Below are 16,490 nucleotides of genomic sequence, written 5' to 3' on the forward strand. Positions count from 1 at the left end.
AGCAACTATTAGTTTCCTGATAGCACTTATAGCAAAGAGAAAGCAGAAGCCTATATGCATTTACTTTTGGTACAAGAATTTTAATTAATGGCTACATCTTAAATTAAATTTTAACAATTATATCCAAAATAGCATTTTTCTTGTATGCTATCAGTGGTTTAACTAGTTTTTTAAGTAGATATCTATATGTAGAATCTAAGTCATAAATAGATAACATGTTTTTATTTTATTTGAAAACCTGTATGAAAAGTAGAAATCCCATTGGATTTACTACTGTATGGTGAGTTCCAGTTCTTATTACCTGAAGGTGTTATATCATACTTACATTCCATTTCATAAAATGAGAAGTACTCTACAAACAATGGGTATGTCTGGTATTTTTATATGCAAATTACAAAATAGCACACAAGATCAATGTTATACATATAATTTAAAACATTTTATACCAGTACAATAAATAATTTTACAAATGTAAAATTTCAGTTAAAGTATTTAAACACATACTGTGTATAACTTTATTGCACAATATCTATGAAAATAATCTTTAAATTAGAAACCAAAATGTTCTCAATATAGAAACTCTAATTTCAAGACAATAAGAATCTTTGAAAATAACACTTTCACAGGATATCAAGCTTTAGAGGTGACTCTGTTGGCCCAGTTTACAAAATACATGAAAATTACTATTTAAATATTCTAAAACAAAGTTGCATCATTGTACCTTAAATACAAAGCTCATTCTGGTTTATATAAAGCGCTAAGGCATTTCTATATTACTATTTTATCTATTATGTACCATTTCCTTCTAGCAATGTTCATCTAATCAGAATAAAACATTACTATAGGCATTGTGCCAAAAAATCCTCCTTTTGTAATGTGTTACTTTCTACAACAGTTTACTAGTGAAATATTTCAGCATGTACAGTGTATACATGTGTGTGTATACACACACACACACACACACACACACACACACACTTACATAAATACTAGGGGGTATCTTACTTTCCCCTCCAGTGTTGTGAAATACATTGTAGAACTGAGTGGTTAATGAGTATGGCTTCCCCAATAACTAATGACATCAAATGAAGTTTAATTCTTATGTATAATGTAAGAAATAGCTCAAATATATATGGAATTAATAAAATTCAAATTCCTAATTAAAAAATTAGTATCAGTCCAAGAGGAAATTGGGGTAAATGGGGTAAGAATCTACTCAAAGCTACTTAGCTACTTGTATAAAATTGTTTCATCTATGGCCAGACACAAACCAAGTTGTATGCTATGTGGCATTGGGCTGGGTGCAGTCAAGCTCTGAACTAACCACTAAAGTCTTATCAGTCATGCCTTCAGATTTCAGTATGTTTTCCCATCACTTTACAGTGCAAATAACTGGGGAAATTGTGTATATCAGCATTTTATAGTTAAGTCAGAAATATTCTCATCTGCACTAAAATTAGATGTGGTTTCTTATCAATCAGGTTCTACTGATCCCATTGTGCAGTTAAGTACACATTCTTCAGGGTTGTATGCTTTAGGTGTATATGCATTTATCAACATACACTATACTCAGGACTAAGGTCTAAATGAGAATTCAAATAATTCTCCATTCCACCCACTCATTGCAGCACCTACTGTACTTTTTGCAAAATAGTTTTCATGCATAAAGATCCATACAAATCTATAAAAGAAAGCTATTGTAGATTGCGTTCAATAGTAGAAATAGTAGTGTTCTAAATCTACTAAAAGACTAAGCAACGGTTTGGAGCTTAACACAAACTCTGATGTCCTTTTCAGAACTTGACCTAAGTGAAAATGATACTACATTTTCCTTGAAATGCAAATATTAAGAATCAAGGTCCAATCGGACCAGAGATTTAGTCTTCTGAGCTGTCACACTTGTGCTGGAACCCATCTTCAGCCCTGAGGATGGGTTCCAGCACGAGTCCGGAAGCTTGGCAGACTAAACCTCTGATCCCTATGACTCACCCAGATTGGATCCTGCAACATTATCTTGGGACACGTGTATTTGCCTTCATTCTAAGAACCTACCTAATTCACAGAGGAAGTTAAACTTGAACCTAATAAGGGAATTCTATTCTTACAGCTTAAGCACCTTCTCTTAGTGAATGTTTATTTTCATATATATGTGTGTGTGTAGTGTGTGTAGTGTGTATATATATATATATATATATATATATATATATATATATATATATACACATATATATGAAAATAAAATATATTCATTATATAGGTATTAGTATTATATATAATTCATAATATATAATTCATTTCCCCCTTCATTAACATATTTGCTGTAAAAATAAGCTATTTTTCAATCTGATACATTAAGCATAAACATTCACTGCTTGGAAATTTACCCTTTCCAAATCTCCAAACAGTTTGTGCAATACATCTAATAAAAATTGAATACACCGCAAAAGGGCATGCAAGTGTACATTTAAAAATACTTTAATAAAATAAACTCTTCTATATTACATGTTTAAAAGTGCTAGTTAAGAAAGTTTTACTTTATAAACAAGTTTCGAATCTAGTGAAAGAACTGCATATTTTGCTGTTACATTAGGCATCTTAATTGTATGACAAGAAAATTATTTGTCAATTAATCCAGCTTCTTTAATTTTTGTGTAGAAGAATTTCTCCAGTATATTGGCACATTTGTAATATTCACTTTCAGGAGGGTTGTACTCTCTGCAGTTAGTAAATACTCGTTGCATATCTGCCATGAATAATTTCTTAGATACGTAGTATCTATTCTTCAGTCGTTCACTCATAGTTTTCAGATCTGTGTAAGAACAAACATCTTATTACTAGAATATCATCTGATTCTGTTGTTTCCCTCCCTCTTTAGTGAATGAACTTGTTATTTTAGTGCTACATAAAATCATGGTTTATATACATAATCACTAACCTTTTTGCAGCTGAATCATAATTTTTATAAATTATAATAAATCTGCCATCCAGTTACAAAAAATGAATGTGGGCAGGTATTCTGTTGTTTTTAGGATGGTGAGTAAAAATAATCTCACTGTGGAGGAGAACGCTGCCTTTTAAGTATATAATTATTGTTCTGGCAAAAGCAGCTTTCTGTAAGCAGAAAGGTCTCCTGCTTATAAATAAATCTATTTTGAACAAATAGATAAGTGCTGATGACATGTGAATCCAAACAAAAAAAATCCTTTTCATGAGCTCCTACATAGGATGCTTCAAGATCATTTTCTGACATACAATGCATTCAGAAAGTATTCAGACTCCCTTCACTTTTGTCAGTTTTGTTATGCTACAGCCCGATTCTACAATTGTTGAAATTAATTTTTTTTCCTCATTAATCTACACTCTACTCCATAATGGCAAAGTGAAAACAGAATTTTAGAAATGTCTGTAAATTTATCAGAAAGAAAAAAACTGAAATATCACATTTGCATAAGTATTCAGACCCTTTGCAGCAACATGTGAAATTTAACTCCAGTACCCCTCATTTCTCTTGATTGTTGCTGACATATTTCTACATCTTGTTTGTAGTCCAATTAAATTGATTGAACATGATTTGGAAAGGCACAAATCTCAACAGAAGACCTCACAGCTGACAATTTGCTAAGCACATTGATTTGTGCTTTAGATTGTAAGCTGCCCTGAGTCTTCGGGCGGAATATAAATGGGATTTTTAAAAAAAAATACAAAAGCCAGGAGGTCAAAGGAACTGCCTGTAAAGCTCAGACAGAATTATTGCAAGGCACAGATCTGGGGAAGGCTACAATAAAATTTCTGCTGCACTGGAGATTCCTAAGAGCACAGTGGCCCCCATTACTCTCAAATGGAAGACGTTTGTGGCACGACCAAGACTCTTCCAAGAGCTGGTTGCCCAGCCAAACTGAGTAATAGGGGGAGAAGGGCCGATGGGTCACTCTGAATGAGCTCCAGAGATCCTGTGTGGAGATGGGGCAGAGTTCCAAAAGGATAACCATCACAGCAGCCCTCCACTGATCAAGGTTTTATGACAAAGTGGCTAGATGGAAGCTTCTCAGTGCAAACACATGAAAGCCTGCTTGGAAATTGCAAAAAAAGGACTCTGTGAGGAACAAGATTCTCTGGTCTGATGAGGCTAAGTTTGAACTGTTTGGTCTCAATTCTAAACATTATGTCTGAAGGAAACCAGGCACCACTCATCACCTGCCCAATATTATCCCAGCAGTGAAGCATGGTGGTAGCAGCATCCTGCTGTGGGGGTGTTATTCAGCAGCAGGGACTGGAAGACTGGTCAGAGTTGAGGGAAAGCTGAACGGAGGAAAGTACAGGGATATCCTCAATAAAAACCTGTTCTACAGTGCTCAGGATTTCAGACTGGGCTGAAGGATCACTTTCCAACATGGCAGTGAACTAAGCACACAGCCAAGGCAACACAGGAGTGGCTTAAGGATATATCTATGAATGTCATAGAGTGGCCCAGCTAGAGCCCTGACATGAACCCTACTGAACATCTCTGGAGGGATCTGAAAATGGGTGTCCACTGATAGTCGCCATCCAACCTGACTGAGCTTGAGAGGATTTGCAAGGAAGAATGGTAGAAAATCCCCCAATCCAGGTGTGCAAAGCTTGTCACATCATACCCCAAAAGACTAGAGGCTGTAATTGCTGCCAAAGGTGCTTCAACAAAGTACTGAGTGAAGAGTCTAAATACTTATACCAATGTGATATTTCAGTTTTTTTCTTTTAAATAAATTTACTGACATTTCTATAATTCTGTTTTCCGTTGTCATTATGAGGTACTGAGTGTAGATTAATGAACTTCAAAAACTGTAGAATCAGGCTACAGCATAACAAAATTGACAAAAGTGAAGGGATGTCTGAATACTTTCTGAATGTAGTGTATCTGCTTTTTCTAATGCAGATATCATTAAATTGTGTCATTACACTGAAAAAAAGTTTCCGATGGTTGTGTAAAGCTGATGGAACAGCACACTTACAGTTCCATATTTTAAAATTTATTTTCATTTTCCATAAATGCCTTTTTAAAATACTAATGGCATTACCCATAGGAAACCTTATAACTTCATAATATCCAGGGGCCTCTGTTCTCTTCACTGGTTCCATGAAAGGCCAAGCACTTTGGTGGCTCTAGGGGGGAAAAAAAGGTTACTGATCAATGTTTTATATCAGAAAATTTTTTGTGAGATTTACAAAAACAAAACATAAAACCTACCTTGACCTGTTGTAGAATGTTTTTTAGCGTGCTGTAAAGTTGATCCAGATCTTTGGGTTCTTTACTTAAAACAAAAAGCAGACAAGATTAAAATGTATGGTCTGTACAGTTATTTTAAATAGTCAACAACCCAGCGATTATAAACTATTAATGACTAAACTGTCCATTTTCTGCTGTTAGAAATACAGATTCAATTGTTTTTAAGGAATGTATTAATAGTCAATTTGAAAAGGGTTTTATTTAATTTATGTTATCACTTAACAATACTTACCCCTTCTCTTTATTACTTGGTTTCCAGCCAGTCTCTCCTAGGCAACAAGCAAAATTAAAGCAAAAGGCAAATAAAAAATGTTAAGTTACAATGTGTGGTCTGAAACCCATATACTCTGCTTTAGAGAATAAGCCAACGTTCAGATATATCTGAATATCTTGAACAAATCCCCAACAATTAATTTCTACATATAAATCAGTCAAGGAAGCATCAGTTTTTGTTTTTAATATCCAAAGTACTATAAAAGTAATAGTAATTATCTATATATTAATTCTGGCTAATAACAAGAAAATAAAGAACCCTGCCAGAATACACAATTAAAATACACAATTGTCATTAAAATAAATGTTATAAATAATCTAGATCTGGAGAAGAGAATCCAGTAGTTTAAAATTAAATTAAACCAATATTTGCAGAAAAAGATAAGAAATCATTAAACATGACCTTGGCAAGTAAAACAAAACAGCTAAAAAGCACAGGGTACATACTAATTCCAGGAATACTTTCTATGGGAATCTGTCGTACTCCATCTTTGAAACAAGAAAGGCCAGGATAAACTTTCTGAATCTGTGCTTGCTTCCTTTCAATTAATTTTTTAATGATCTGGAATAAAGACAAGACAAAAATAGAACTGTAAAAAGCAACATTATTTTAAATGAGATTAATTTTTGAACAGGTTCATATGTGAACAAATGAATTTCAGTAAAAAGTGAATAAAAGTGAATATTTAGAGGGGAATGAAAACTTATGGATCTGAAATATATAAATTATCTAAGATATTGGTGTTTATAAGCCATTTTATCTAATGTATTAAATGCAAATGTGAATGTGGAACTCATCTGCAGCACATATTTATCCAAGTTGCTTCTTTCCTCAATAATGATATTGAGGGACACAACTGTCATGCACGAACAATGCCTATATTTAGAGTTGTATTTCTCACTAGCTTTCCTCTTCTCACTGGCCTTGATAGTTTGATTGGAGCAGTGCTGCCAAATTGGAAGAAATGCTGAATATGGATAGTTACAAGGTTCTGATAACTCTAGGAATCTAAAGATTCATATAATCAAAAATTTAACTGGGCTCTTCAGATATGTTCAGAATCCATTCTCATACAGATTGGAAATTCGGAAAGATGTTCACAGTCAACTGGTTTTTTTCTCATAACTATTTACAGATTTCTCCCCTCCCCTCCCACCCCCAGAGGTCAGTCACAGAAAAAAGCAACAGAAGAGCAGGACTAACAAAGGGTAGAGGGGACTAGCAATTTTTTTTGGCTCAAAATTAAGGTCACATGGAGATCCAAAATATCTGAAAATCTTGGATTTTAAAACACCTCACTGCTGGGATAGTTTGTAGGGGCAATGCAGACAAACATTATTATTAGGATTAGCGAGGAATTAGTGACATATTTTGATTAAGAAAAGTCTAGAAATGCAGAGCTCATTCTGAGGTAGCCTGCTTGTATTCATTTACTCTTGCTGGCTGAATGTAGAAGGTGGGGGGGGGGGATTTTCAGGTAACTTTTAAACTTTTGTTCCTATGATAGTCTCAAATTTTCAATTCCCATCCCAGAGTTATGTGCCAACAAGTCAAGGTCAGGTCTTGCAGTCTCTTTACCACAGCTGGATCATGAAATCATGGTGCCAAGTTTTGATAAAAACTGGGATTGTTATTAGTGGGGAGCTTCTGCAATGGAACCTGGTGCTGGGTACTGCTGAAAAATTAACTGCACATAAGGCAGTTAAGGAGGTCCTGACAGCCTGTAAGAGATTTATAATATTACCTTGCTTGGTGTGTTTGCTTTTTAAGTTATGCTTTCAAATGTGTTTGTTTGAGGTAATAAAGCTTAAAATCCCTTTGTTTATCGGGGTGTTCATAGATAGAAGGACCAATGCCTGGGCATGTGATCACTGCCTTGACATTTGGCAAAACATAATTGGCAACGAAGATGTGATCCAGTGAAAATGTTCTGATTCTGGCTTTGCCGCTTTTCATGACATCTAATTGGGGAAAAACTCATGGTTTTACAGCTCTAGGAAGGAGGCATTGGCAAACCACTTCCCAAAAAGTTGCCACCAATGCTAAGAGTCAAGAGAAAGATTAAGAGGAAATAATCCCCAGCCCAGGGCTTTCAAAAGAAAGTAGATAATGTTGCTTCTACTTCTGGTATGTATCTGAATTGGATCAGTTAACTGAGAACACATGAAAATAAACTGTTTATAAATTTGGCAGAACTTGTTAGCTATATTTCCGGGTGCTGCACCGGCCTCGGGCTCATGGTAGGGGCGGGGGAGTGGCGGTAGCTATTAGGGAGACCCTGTGTCCGCGGGAGACCACCGTTCCTCAGATAGTCGGGTGTGAGTCTCTCTTTATGAGATTTGGTCTGGGGGCGCAGTTGGGCTTGCTGCTGGTGTACGTTTCGCCTAGTTGCGCAGCAGCAGCCCTGCCTGAGCTACTCGATGTCCTCTCTGGGTTGGTGATTGAGTTCCCCAAACTTATAGTTTTGGGTGACTTCAATCTACCATCCCTGGGAGGGTCATCTGAGTTGGCTCGGGAGTTCATGGCTTCCATGACGGCCATGGACCTGACGCAGGTAATTGCCGAACCAACTCATGAGGGAGGCCACACCCTTGACCTAGTTTTTTTATCTGGACGGTGGTTTGATGATCTTGGTAGGGGCTCTCCATTTATTATGCCCCTGTCATGGACCGATCATCATCTCCTGCGGCTGGTCTTCCGTTTTGCCACCCCCCGCCGTGGGGACGTGGAACCAACTAGATGGTACCGTCCCAGGCGCTTAATAGACCCTGATGGGTTCCAGGCAGCGCTGGGGTCCCCACCTGCCTCCGTTGCTCACAACTCGGCGGAGACCTTAGTGGAAGCCTGGGAAAGGACAGCCACTGAGGCACTCGACCGAGTTGTACCCTTGCGGCCCCTGACCCGGTGCAGATCCCACCGAGCTCCATGGTTCTCCGCGGAGCTCCGGGAGATGAAGCATCAGAAACGGGGCCTAGAGAGCTGCTGGAGGTCTAGCCGATCCGAACCTGACCGGTTGCGACTAAGAACCTATATTAGGTCTTATCTCGCAGCGATGAGGGCGGCGAGGCGTAATTACTTCTCTGCCCTCATCGCGTCCGCAGATAATCGCCCGGCCGCCCTGTTTAGGGTGACTCACTCACTTCTTAATCAGGAGGTGAGGGAGGATCCCTTACAGGGTCGTGCCGAGGAGTTTGGTCAACATCTGTCGGATAAAATCGCTCAGATTCGGACCGGTCTGGACTCCAGCTGGGCAGAGTCCGACGATCAGGACACGGGCGGTCTTGTCAATGTTATCTGGGAGGAGTTTGATTCTGTGACCCCTGAGGAAGTGGACAGGATTATGGGGAGGTTGAGCTCCTCCACATGTTTATTGGACCCGTGCCCTTCCTGGCTGGTTTATGCAGCTAGGGAGAGGACACGAGGCTGGTTCCAGGCAGTTATATCTGCTTCTTTGAGTGAGGGTAATTTCCCCGCCGTCTTGAAGGAGGCGGTGGTGAGACCTCTCCTCAAGAAGCCTGCCTTGGACCCAGCTGCGTTAAACAACTTTCGTCCAGTCTCCAACCTTCGCTTTCTTGCGAAGGTTGTTGAGAGTGTGGTGGCGCATCAACTTCCTCTGGTCCTGGATGAAGCGGATTATCTTGACCCTTACCAATCGGGCTTCAGGCCCGGGTACAGCACGGAGACGGCATTGGTCGCGCTGGTGAATGATCTCTGGAGGGCTCGGGACAGAGGACATTCCTCTGTCCTAGTACTATTAGACCTCTCGGCGGCTTTCGATACCATCGACCATGGTATCCTGCTGCGGCGTCTCAGGGGATTGGGAGTGGGAGGCACAGTTTTTCAGTGGTTCTCCTCCTATCTCCTGGGACGCTCGCAGTCGGTGTTGGCAGGGGGGCAGAGGTCGACCCCAAGGGCTCTCGCTTGTGGAGTTCCTCAGGGATCGGTCCTCTCGCCCCTCCTGTTTAACATCTACATGAAACCGCTGGGTGAGATCATTCATGGTTTTGGAGTTGGGTATCATCAATACGCTGATGATACCCAACTTTTTATTTCTACCCCAAACCACCCCAGTGATGCCCTCGCTGTGATGTCCTGTTGCCTGGAGGCGGTTCGGGTCTGGATGGGGAGGAACAGACTTCAGCTCAATCCCGACAAGACTGAGTGGCTGTGCATTCCGGCATCCCGGGACATTCAAAATGTTCCATCTTTGTCTATGGGGGGGTGAGTTTTTACCCCCCGTGGATAGGGCTCGCAACTTGGGAGTCCTCCTAGACTCACGGCTTAATCTGGAAGATCATATAGTAGCCGTGACTAGGGGGGCTTTCGCCCAGGTTCGCCTGGTGCGTCAGTTGCGGCCCTATCTGGACCGGGATGCCCTGTGCACGGTCACTCATGCGCTCGTGACCTCTCGGCTGGACTACTGCAATGCTCTCTACATGGGGCTTCCCTTGAAGACCACTCGGAGGCTCCAACTGGTACAGAATGCAGCCGCGAGAGTTGTCTTGGGAGTTTCCCGGTACTCCCATGTTACACCTTTGCTCCGCGAGCTGCATTGGCTACCAGTTGTCTTCCGGGTGAGGTTCAAGGTTTTGGTAATGGTTTTTAAGTCCTTACATGGCATGGGTCCGGAATACCTCGGGGACCACCTGCTGCCGACGTCAACTCCCCTCCGCCCCGTGCGTTCCCACAGAGAGGGCCTCCTCAGGGTGCCTCCGGTCAGAGAATGTCGGCTGGCGGCCCCCAGGGGTAGGGCCTTCTCTGTGGGCGCCCCGGCTTTATGGAACCAACTGCCGGTGGAGCTCCGGATGGCACCGGATCTCCGCTCCTTCCGGCGCGGGTTAAAGACCCATTTATTCGAACAAGCTGGCCTGGCCTGATGGGGGAACGTCTGGGTTTTTATGGGTTTTTATATTAACTGTTTTAATTGGGCAATTTATTTAATCTTTTTTTAACTTTTGTATCTTTATTTATATGCCCTGTTCACCGCCCTGAGTCCTTCGGGAGAAGGGCGGTATAAAAATCCAATAAATACAATACAAATACAATATACAAAAATTGTGGAAGAGGTAGCCAAAATTCATCTGGAGCTGAGTGCACCCCTATGCATGGATAGTGCATAATATTTCAGGGACCCACAGCTTACATTGATGGCTGAGAGATTTTTTTAGTTCCCTGGAAAGAACATAAAAGGAGCCCTGAATAAATTGTTTGTTTGTTAAACTTGGAGGGGTGAGAAATAATTGCTTCAAACTCTAGTGTCAAAATAATAAGTATCCTAGATGTTCTGCTCTTTATTAGAATAATATTTGAATTTTATAAATATCATTTCTTAAAGCTGTTTCTGTTAAGAAAATTGACTACTCCTCTTGAGGAGACCCAATTAGTCTCCAAGAACAGATTTGCTTACTATCTGTTGTGCTGTCCACAAAAATATTTTGCATTCCAGTTTTTACCCACAATCTTACTCCCTGTCTTACAACAAGAGTCTACCAATGATTTTAATGCAGGTCCTTAGAAGAGAGAAAAAGGAGGGAAGGTTGAGTGTAGGGGAAAAAATTAATTGCAATTGCCTTTGCATATGGCAGTGATAAGAAAGAATCGGGAAAATAATAATACTGATGGGACTACATGGGAAAAGGTCCCAAATGATGAGGACAGAAGCCAAAAATGTTTTGTAGGGAAGAGAGAAGAAAATTCTCATTGCTGACAATAATATAACAATGAATGTAAGTGATTCAGATAGAAAGAAGGGATGGGAGCTTCCCGTGTTTTAGCTTTTAAATTCTTCATATTTGTCCCTCAACACGGCACATGATGAATAAAAGGGGGAAAAAGAAAATACTTTTAGAACAATGTTTGATGGGCTCTCCACTGTAGAAGCAGTTTAGACCTGAATATGCCTAGCTTTTCTTCTTTGAACCTTTGCAAATTTTGATTTTAGAAAGTTATATGGAAGTTAAATACTATTTCTTTGCAACTGAATTGTACAACATTGTCTTAGCCAAACAGAAAATGCAATGAACTGCTCAGGTTTTGTTTTAACGTTGCTTGAATTCAGCCATACACTGTTGGGCATTGTTATGATTATGTGAATTGTTGATGATTAATCTTTAGTGCAGAAGTATTCAAGAGACCTGCAAACACACTTACACACCTGAGGGTGGGCAACTTAATTCTATTGAACCTAAACATTAGATTCTGTTTAAAAAAATATATCAGACCTATGGTCAGAAAGGATACAGGTTTTACTTCCCACCATATATATTTTTTAATTCCATTTATATCCCGCCCTTCTCCGAAGACTCAGGGCGGCTTACAAGCTTAGCAGTAGCCTTCATTCTATGTATATGCCTGCTTATTAGGGCTTTCACACACACCCCAAGCGGCATTATTACAAAGTCAGCTTAATTGCCCCCAACAATCTGGGTCCTCATTTTACCTACCTCGGAAAGATGGAAGGCTGAGTCAACCTTGAGCCTGGTGGGACTCGAACCTGCACTAATTGCAGGCAGCTGGTGTTACTTAAGGAGGCATTAGCCCACTGCTCCACCAAGGCTCTTTCAATGAGGTAAAACTTTTAGCTCAATAAGCTGTTCAAAAGTGCAAAAATATGGTGTCCTCTATTACACTTTACTTGCATTACAACATCGGGGGTAGGGGGGAAATCTACCCAGTCACAGTTAAAGCAGCCACTGAACATAGAAGTGGATGAAATGACTCTAAAACAGACATGTCAAACACAAGGCCCGGGGGCCAGATCCAACCTGCAAAGTGGTTTCATGTGGCCCCCGAAGCCATCCTGGAAACAGTGAGGGAACAGCCCCCACTGCCTTGGCCCTGGCCCAGAGACCTTCCTTCTGCCAGAGACCCTCAGATCTGTCCCACTCCTGCCCAGGCCCCCATAGGCACCCCTTGATGCAAACGTTGTAGAGCTGGCCATGCCCACCCAGCAGGCCATACACACTCTAGCCACGCCCACCCAGTAGGCCATGCCCACCCTGGCCATACCCACCCAGCCCCTTGAGGGCAACCGCAATGCTGATGCGGCCCTCAATGAAATTGAGTTTGACACCCCTGCTCTAAAACAAGAAAAGGGAGGTCAAGGTCAGCACAAACCTCTATTTCAATGGAACAATAGAAATGTAAGCTAATTTTATCAACATTAAGCATTAAACAAATGATAATTTGGGGACCGGGTAATACTTCTGGAAGAGTTTAATAACAAGTCCACTTAGAAAACATTAAATAGTTGGAAGAGGCAATTGACAAACTATCTTTGCCTTCCCCTTTGAAATGATCTGAATGTCCCTGAAGCCTCCACTTTGACTTTAATGTACAAATGTCTATCAAGGGCACACAAAAAGCAATTGGATAAATCTCTGGATCTATAAAACTGTGGCATAGCTGCACTATGATCAGATTGCCCCAGGCCTAATTTGATTATAAAGGGCATCCAGGTATTATGCAACATAATAAACAGAGAGAGGAGAATGTCCTATATAATGAAGGGATAGCAATGTATTTACTGAAATTTTAGAAAAGGTTTAAGATTTGCCCAACAAAATAGATGGATGGGTCAGAAGATAATACTTTAAAGGAATAGGATGAATTTACACGCACAGCAAAAGAGTCTGATACACAAAAAAATTGGTAAACTAATAAAAGTGCTAACAATAAATCTGCTTTTAATCATTATCTCCTAAATCAACATATTTTTGAACCTGTCATGTATTGGGGGTTGCAATAGCTTTTACAGATAATTTGGATCAAAATGACATCTAACATTTATTGAGTATGTCTGAATAAATGATAACGGGAGTATGCCTCAATAAATGATTGTTAAAACTGTTGGATTTATTTTATTTTACTAGTACATGGACAAGATGGTTGATGTCCTAGAAGCAGTAAATCTGGCTCTGCCATCTGTTGCTAATGACCGCTTAAGGAAAGATGTGTGCCACAAAGCAAGAAAGATAAAATGCTTTTAAAATTGTTTGCTTGAGGTAATAATAATACTTAAAATCGCTTTATTTACTAAAGTGTTCATTGTCTCTGGATCCAAAAGAATCAATTGCTTGTTGACCTGATCATTATCCTGACACTTGACAAAACCTAAAAGTAGTCCTCAGCTTACAACTATTCGTTTAGTGATTGTTCAAAGTGATAATGAATGCCACTGAAAAAGTGAGTTATGAACGTTTTCACACTTACAACCATCACAATATCCCCATTGTTACATGATCAAAATTTGGATGCTTGGCAACTGATTCATATTTATGATGACTGTAGTGTCCCAGGGTCATGTGATCACCTTTTGTGACCCTTTTGATGAGCAAAGTCAATGGGGAAGCCAGATTCACTTACCAGATTCACTTCATGTTATAAATTTAACAATTGCGGTGATTCACTTAACAACCATGGAAAGTTCATAAAATGGGGCAAAACTCACTTAACAACTATTTCACTTAGCAACCAAAATTTTGGGCTTAGTTGTGGTCATAAATTAAGGACTACCTGTAGTTCACTGAACTATAGTCTTTTATACATTTCTGAAAGTTAGGAGATAATTGTGGTGGAATGTATAAAAGACTTTGGGAACACAGAGACCACATGAGGGCCACACAAATGGTCAGCAACTGCCTCAGAGAATATGCCTTGTCAGCAGTGAGGAAACCAAATGGTGAAGGTCAGCTGGGAACAGTAGGAATCAGCAGGAAGAAGTAGTGAAGTACAGGGCAGCCAAAAAGTCAGAGATTGGGACCTTTGAAATACAGGCAAGGACAAAAATATAGAAGTGTGAGACCACTGCCTAACAATCACAATCACAGGATTACTGGAATTGCTGTTGCAAATTGCAACCTGTGCAACTGATCCTCCTAAAATGGATTATTTAGATTACTGAATCTCTAGGAGAAGAGTACAGATTTATCCTGTAAAAAGTATATTTTTTATATAAAAAAGAATTGAAATGAAAAAGCTGTCCAATGTTTTGGATGGTTTGCCAACTTTTACTTCATTCCTGATTTTGTAAAGTGCACAAATCATTAGCTCAACTTTTGAGAAACTGGCATTAATTTAAGTGGTCCACTCTAGAATAAGCAGCCTTACAGAACTTAAAATTCTGCCATATGGATTCCAGCAGCTCCTTTGTTAAATAAACTGACATAACATTGAATGGAACATTGCTCTACTTTGGGCACTGCTTTTATTCAGGCTTTGACAAAGGAGAGCAAGGACTAAAATCAGCATTTCAACAATGGAGACTTTCCTAGAGGATAGCTGCAGATGGAGACAAATCATAAACATTTGGAAGACCAACAGAAGTCTCAGATACTACCTACAGTATCAAATCAGCAGGACACCATTTTTAAGTTCTTGGCTCTGTTATGAAGCCTGAATGTTATGTCTCCTATCCATCTCTTTCTACCACAATCTTGAAACCTGGCAATTCCTAATCCCACCCCCACCGCATCCAGAGAGGAATACCTGTACTCTAAAGAGATTAGGGATGGATAAGCAGTTGGATCTGTTGGATTATTCTACAACAAAGATGCTCATTTGTCAGGACTTGGATCAATGTTCTCCAAAGTATCCCATAAATAAAATGCCCCCCCCCCGTGAATGAACCATTCATGCAGCTATTGGTATGTGTTTCTCCCTCTCCAGCAATAAGTACTGCACTGCATTTTTATATTTATTTGTTAGTGTCACTCACTTGGAGAGGAGTAGGTAGACAGGAAAGACTAACGCTGTGTGTTTCTGTAGAGATATATCTTGTCAACAAGGCAACTGATCTGCCATTGCCATTTGCAGAATTTACATATAATAACTCTACATTCCTTGTGCAGGAGTACACATCCCACATTGCCAGCTCTGAATAAAATTTCCAGACAACCTTCGTCCCCCTGAACTATCTCATGATCAATTTTTGATCACAAGGCGTAGAAGGGCTCAATATTCTCCTCAATATTCTCCACCATGCATACACCCTGCATACTTTACTGTGGGAAGTAGGGGCACATTACTGTTTCTCTGGATTCTTCTATTTCAGATTGTCCCATTGATCTAGAGAAGATGCTTGCCCCTTCTTTGGGGAGGAGGGTATATTCTATGCCAGATGGAATGTCTAGCAGATTCGGAATATAGCACAGAATATGAACAAGAAACCAAGACCAATACTGGAAGCAGGGCTTTTATGAGAGGGAAAATGAGAGGCTTTTATGAGACTAAGAGAAGCAGAGACATCACCCTGTCAACAAAAGTGTTTATAGTCAAGGCTATGGTCTTCCCAGTTGCAATGTATGGCAGTGAAAGCTGGACCATAAGAAAGGCTGAGTGCCAAAGAATTGAAGCCTTTGAACTATGGTGCTGGAGAAGACTCCTGCGAGTTCCTTGGACTGCAAGGCGATCAAACCGGTCAGTCCTAGAGGAGATCAACCCTGACTGCTCTTTAGAAGGCCAGATCCTGAAGCTAAAACTCAAATACTTTGGCCACCTAATGAGAAGGAAGGACTCACTGGAGAAGAGCCTCATGCTGGGAAAGATTGAGGGCAATAGAAGAAGGGGACGACAGAGAATGAGGTGGCTGGATGGAGTCACTGAAGCAGTAGGTGTGAGCTTGAATGGACTTCAGAAGATGGTAGAGGACAGGAAGGCCTGGAGGAACATTGTCCATAGGGTCGCGGTGGGTCAGACACGACTTCGCAACTAACAACAACAAGAGAAACCTCACCTTAATTCTGCTAGTATAAGTTGGCTTTGGAATTTTTCAAGATTCAATTACATTACACTACTAGCAACAAAACTGAATAAACCCAATTTGTTCTTGTTCCCAGACTTGCAGAGCTCGACAGCTTTGGATTTCTCAGATTTAAGGCTTCTCCTGTCCCACTGTCTGTTTATAGCACTGACATTTAGGACTTTCAAGATTACGATTTCTTCAGTTCAAAAACA

The 16,490-nt window shown here is 40.1% G+C and overlaps 1 protein-coding gene across 4 annotated transcripts in view; it reads right to left on the reverse strand.

Annotated features, from left to right (window-relative positions):
* Positions 1-2,581: 2,581 nt before the first annotated feature.
* KAT2B (lysine acetyltransferase 2B) overlaps positions 2,582-16,490 on the reverse strand; it is an 88,728-nt gene continuing 74,819 nt past the window's right edge. For 2 of the 4 annotated variants that reach the window (XM_081345369.1, XM_081345368.1), the window contains exons 14-18: positions 5,984-6,098; positions 5,496-5,532; positions 5,225-5,288; positions 5,055-5,139; positions 2,582-2,809 (exon numbers count right to left, since the gene is read on the reverse strand). In XM_081345369.1, coding sequence (XP_081201495.1) covers positions 2,616-2,809; positions 5,055-5,139; positions 5,225-5,288; positions 5,496-5,532; positions 5,984-6,098 — 495 coding nt within the window. In that variant the 3' untranslated portion in view covers positions 2,582-2,615. Of the gene's footprint in view, positions 2,810-5,054; positions 5,289-5,495; positions 5,533-5,983; positions 6,099-16,490 lie in introns of those variants that run through there. The other 2 variants (XM_081345370.1, XM_081345371.1) reach the window with 2 other exon arrangements.

Source organism: Vipera berus (assembly GCF_964194415.1).
Source record: "Vipera berus genome assembly, chromosome: Z".
Classification (NCBI taxonomy): Eukaryota; Metazoa; Chordata; class Lepidosauria; order Squamata; family Viperidae; genus Vipera; species Vipera berus.